The 5,171-nt window shown below is 41.5% G+C and overlaps 1 protein-coding gene across 1 annotated transcript; it reads left to right on the forward strand.

Annotated features, from left to right (window-relative positions):
• Nucleotides 1-871: 871 nt before the first annotated feature.
• Nucleotides 872-4,896, forward strand: exd1 (exonuclease 3'-5' domain containing 1). The gene is made up of 10 exons (XM_072365198.1): nucleotides 872-957; nucleotides 1,043-1,076; nucleotides 1,169-1,245; nucleotides 1,353-1,435; nucleotides 1,546-1,632; nucleotides 1,748-1,852; nucleotides 1,925-2,005; nucleotides 2,134-2,277; nucleotides 2,703-2,894; nucleotides 3,824-4,896. Exons 1-10 carry the CDS (start codon nucleotides 930-932, stop codon nucleotides 4,565-4,567), a joined length of 1,575 nt encoding a protein of 524 aa, XP_072221299.1. The 5' UTR covers nucleotides 872-929; the 3' UTR covers nucleotides 4,568-4,896.
• Nucleotides 4,897-5,171: the final 275 nt, after the last annotated feature.

Raw genomic sequence — 5,171 nt, forward strand, 5'->3', positions numbered from 1 at the left:
TGATATTGTTGTTTGCCATTCTCTTTTGCTTCGCTAGGGGGCACTAAAGGCACAATGTTTCCGATTGGTGTTTACAGATATACTCATACTGAAGTGTCACAGGGCAGTAAAGTGGGTAACTTGAGGATTTGGCCAAGGTTCCTATTTATTGTTTTGTTTTTCTTGTTATTCCCTGCATATTTGCTGCTGACGGGTAGCCTAAATAAATTTAAAAATTCTAATTTACAACTTTGACTTTAATGAAAGGTTCTACCAGGTACCCTCATAAGCGGAAAATAGTTCGTAAAGAGTCGGACATCACAAAAATCCCCATGTTTTTCTAGCTCAAGCAAGAGCGCTAACCTTTAACTAGTAACATAACAAATAAATGTGTAAAGGGTTCTAATTATTCCCTTGTGTTTCGCTATCTTTAAATTCCCCCGTGCATAGTTTCGATTTTAACGGTTGTATCGAACTGTCGATTCTACAATCTCCAAGTAAGGTAGAGCTTTTGAACGCATCATGGAATTTACCTCGAGACGGCCGCGCGCTGTGACAAGCAACTAGCTAACGTCTGAGCAAGAAGTAATGCAAGCCTAGCTGCTTCTTGTGATTGACCTAAACAGCCTTGATATAATAGCCTGCTAATTCTTCGCTAAAGTATACACAGTTTTTCTTTCAAAATGTTGGTGGACGACGTATTGTTCATGAATATCCTGAAAGAAAAACGCATCAAACTAACACTGAAGAATTCATCGTACTTTGGGGTCGTACAGCGTATCAATTCAAACAAAACTTTGGTTTTGGCGGACGGTTAGCAGTTTAATTCCAGAATATTTTTTTCAGAATAGTCTTTTTAATAGTACATTGCAGTGAATTAACCTTGCTTTTGTGTGCTTTTATATGTCTCAGTAAGTGGCACGAATAGATGCAAATATCCTGGAACCAAAATGTTCTTTGGCCACGAAATTCTGAACGGTGAGTCCAATATATTAGATTTATGCACTTTTTTTGTTGTGTAAATTGGTTTCTGACGTGAATATTTGAACTGTGAAATTAACAGTTGAATTGATCAATGAAGCAAGTGGTGACCGTGGGTAAGTAGGCTTACCAGATTGACAAATAAATCGATCACAACAATGTGTTGGCTCTGAAAATGAATGGTAATAATAGAAAAACTGTTGCACAGAAATTTGAATGGTGACGGACTCGAGGAGCAGTTGAACGTAGAAAAGTTTCAGCCATACAGAAAAACCATTACACTGCGTGAGTTTAAGTCAAATTTCCGTGGTTTCACTAAAGTTGCATTCAAACCTACAAGCTTATTTTGCTTTGAAAGATAAATTCACTTTTGAGAGTTTACTTTCTCGCAGATGATGATGATTATAATGATGAAGAAGAGGAGTCCATCAACTTTGTGGTCATTGATGGGTTCCATGAGAAGTTTGGGCCTGCGGTATGTTGATTCATAGTATGCTTTGCATTGCAGAAATCACTTGGCTGTCTTGTATTGTGTTTGTTCAATATTCAAACTGAAATATGAAGTCTCAGCGGCTACTGGTTTAGGTGATGCACATCAAAAAGCAGCACGTGATTGGTGTGGGAGCTGAAGGAGTGGAGATATTTAAGAACGGAAGACTGTGTTGGCTGCAGGTGAGACGTTTTGAACTCCTAATTTTCCAGTCCAATCTTTCATGGTTCATTCTCTCACCTGTTTTCGCTCGTTGCAAAGATTATGAAGAAAATAACTGGTGATCCGTGTCTCCAGATTGCTACTAAAAACAAGGTTTACTTATTTGATGTCCTGCTGCTTGGAGCGCGGGCATTTAAGAATGGCCTCTCCATGATTTTGGAAAGTAAACGCATATTAAAGGTGAGCTGTTCACACACTTTACAGTTCCTGTTTAATTACAGTGATGATTATTAGTTTTGTACCATCTTACAGGTGATTCATGACTGCAGAGTCATCTCTGGAAGTCTGATTGCTCAGTTTGGAGTCAAGTTAACCAACGTCTTTGACACGCAGGTAGGTTTATATTACGTACAGTCACCTCCTTTGCAAAGCAGCACTACTAAGTCTTAAGGCTTTATGTGTCGCTCCTCAGTTTGGTTGAACTTGTATATTTGTCGTTATTATTTCTGCCTGTTTTAAAGGTGGCAGATGCAATGTGCTTCTACTCAGAGACAGGAGGTTTCCTTCCTGACAGAGTCAGCACTCTCCAGGAGGTGGTAAATCTCCATCTGAAAGTGCCGTCCTCCAGGCTTTCATCTCTTCAGATGAAGTCACAGCTCACCAAGGTACAGCACTCAGTCCCATCTACAGTGGTTTTATTCAACTGATAAAAACACACTGATCCGTAACAACATTAAAACCATGTGTTAGTCCACAATGAGCTGCCAAAACAGTCCTGACATGTCAGGGATTATGGACACTGGGGCGAGTATGGGATGCTGGTCAACATCTTGGCTCTTTGTCATGTTCCTTAAGCCATTCCTTAGCAGTTTTTACATTGTGGCAGGCGGCATTGTCATGCTGAGGGAGGTTGCTGCTGTCAGGGGAGTCCATTGCCATCCAGGATGTGCTTGGTTTCAAACAATGCTTTCAGATGGGTCATGCACATCAAAGTAACATCTATACGAATGCCAGTGTGTTATTTACTACACCTGTCGGTGTTTTTGGTGCTGTGGCTCATCAGTGTATAAAGTGGTGTGTATTTTTACAGGAAGAGAGGGAGATGTGGTACAAGCGGCCTTGTTCTGTACCGCTGCTGAAGGTGATGGTTTTGTCAGTCATACACCTTCAGCCTCTCAGATTGGTGTTGCTGGACAGTCTCATGAATGACTACATGACTCTGGTGGATTCCTACCTCAACAGCACCCACTATCAACCCGATGAACTGGAGCACGTCAGTATGGTGAGTCATTTCAGAAACTAGACATCCTATGAGAAGTGTGTGCATTTCCAGGATGCTGTCAGCATTCTTGGACTGCGGTCACTGGAACATTTTGTCTTTGTGGGAAAAATAAAGACTCATTCAGACATGTACTTTCTTCCATTAATCTGACGGCAACCGAACATGTTGGTTTCAGGTCTTAATGAGCACCCGGAGCTATGGCAGGGCAATAAAAACAATCTCAAAGTTTGATTTAGATTAAATGTATGTTTATCTCTTTGGCAAGCACTTGATATTTTCAGTTGATCCATTGGTAGCACAAATACCCTGTCGCTTAGCACAAACAAATGCAACATCAGTCAAAGTCAATCGTTTTGGCCATTCTATCAAAATACATGCTCATTTATTAAAGACACTGTTTGAATTACCAGCGTCGAAAAAAAGATTGAATGGATGTGAGCAAGAATGAGTGGAACCAACGAGGGGAATGAAACTGAGAGGGATCTCGCATTATTATCCCAAACTGTTGAGGTCATTATTTAGTATTAACTCAATATTCTATGGCAAATGGGCCCACAAACGCTCGTTACAGTAGCCCTGCCCTCCTAAATGCAAACGAATCAGTATGTGGGGAAATGACACACGTTGGGTTAAACTGTTGCCACCTGAGTGCTTCTGTTGACACATTTAAGCCTTTTCCAACCCTTCAAACAACTGTTTTTTTTTTTTTAAAGAAACAGCAAGCAAAAAGCAAAATATAGGCGCGTTTTACCAAGCAGAAGTCAGAACAGGTTTGATGACTGCAGCAAGTCATTCAACTGGCTTTTGACTGGTGTGCGGTTTTCACTAAAATTATATGATGAAGGTCAACACCTCAGATATGAGTGAATAATGCAGAAACATTCAGTTTTTGTAAGCAGGCCTCGTGTCTTACCTGCCTTCATCTACAGGAAGGTGTGTTGGAGTTGCCCAGAGAGCTTAGGCAGTTAGACGAAATGCGTCGTGAGCGGCAGGAGTTGGCCACCAACCATTACCCAGTCACAGAAGAAGGTCTGCTGGCTCGCTTCGACCCGCATCCTCAGTCATCATCCCAGACCGCCTCTGTTCCAGAGGACCAGAGCAAGACACCGCCCGACTGCTTTGGACCTGCAACAGTGGAACTGCCTTCATCCCCCCAAATGGACCCTCTTGTTCACCAAAACGCACGTTGCCCTTCGAGTGTCACCACTGTTTCTTCTGGGGATGTCCACGCCTCTTTCAACCCGCCAGCCCACTGTACGACACCTGCTACTGTGTTGCATCATAAGAAAGAAATGTTTGGCAACAGTACTCTCTCTGCAGGTGCAGACAGAGGATGCAAAGAGTCACAAATGGATATGATGGGAAGAGGAAGGTTATTTGGGAAAGAGCCATCATCTAGCCAAGTCTTACCCTCTATAGGAAGAGGGTTTCTTCTCCATATACCACCACCTCAGATCTCCAGAGAGCATTCCAAGGACATCAAAGCTCCGGTTAGACTGGAGATGGCTCCTCCTACCAGCCATACACTTACCCAAGAACCTAAGCCCCAGCCTGGCTGCCATGATGATGAGCTGTCCAAGGACATTTGTGGTGTGAGAGGAGAATGTTTTACTCCATCTTCTCAGTCCCTCTCATCCCAACTGAGCAACTCTTTCAGGTCTTTCAGATACTGAAGGACACATCTCAAAGCTTTTAAGGACATGCCTCGGAAAAGCTCGTTTGTCATTTTTGATTTTCTAGAGTGACCAGTAGATGGCAGTAAATATTCTCTTGTTGCAGCAGTTTAATATCAGCTATTTGTTTAAAACAAAAAAAAAGAAAGAAGAAGAATTAAAAGCCATCTGGATTCAGGAAGAAAAAAGGAAAAAAAAGTTGTTGTTTACACTTTGTGGTTCACTTGAGTTTGGATTAAAAAAGCATTCCTGTATTCCTTTGTTTTGTTTTTGTGTTTTGTCTCTAAATCCTTCTGACTTTAGTTTTGATAAAGCAGTAGTTGATTGCACTCTTGTGTGTGATTGCACACATTTCTATAATTGAAAAGGAATTATCTGCCGAGAATCTTGGTTTAAAAAAGCAAATTCCAAGTGTTGATTGCGGTTTGGCAGTCCATGTTTGGATAGTGTGTTGAAAAGGAATAAAGCTTTAGCCTAAGGAAGACAAAATAAAACCGACCAACCAGCCATCCGTTAAAACATAGTGTGCTAAGCTTGGCATGATTGATTATCTGTACAGCTTGGTTTCGCTGTGGCAGTTCATTGATTATGAGAAGCAGGAACA

Source organism: Leuresthes tenuis, unplaced genomic scaffold (genome assembly GCF_036924035.1).
Source record: "Leuresthes tenuis unplaced genomic scaffold, fLeuTen1.0.hap1 SCAF_15, whole genome shotgun sequence".
NCBI lineage: Eukaryota > Metazoa > Chordata > Actinopteri > Atheriniformes > Atherinopsidae > Leuresthes > Leuresthes tenuis.

Bases quoted from the DNA above. Each gene is read 5' to 3' on its own strand.
- exd1 (XM_072365198.1), top strand. From the start codon at position 930: ATGTTCTTTGGCCACGAAATTCTGAACG. The intron at 1,633-1,747 runs GTGAGACGTTTT...CCGTGTCTCCAG, and splicing joins GAAGACTGTGTTGGCTGCAG to ATTGCTACTAAAAACAAGGT. The intron at 1,853-1,924 runs GTGAGCTGTTCA...ACCATCTTACAG, and splicing joins AAAGTAAACGCATATTAAAG to GTGATTCATGACTGCAGAGT.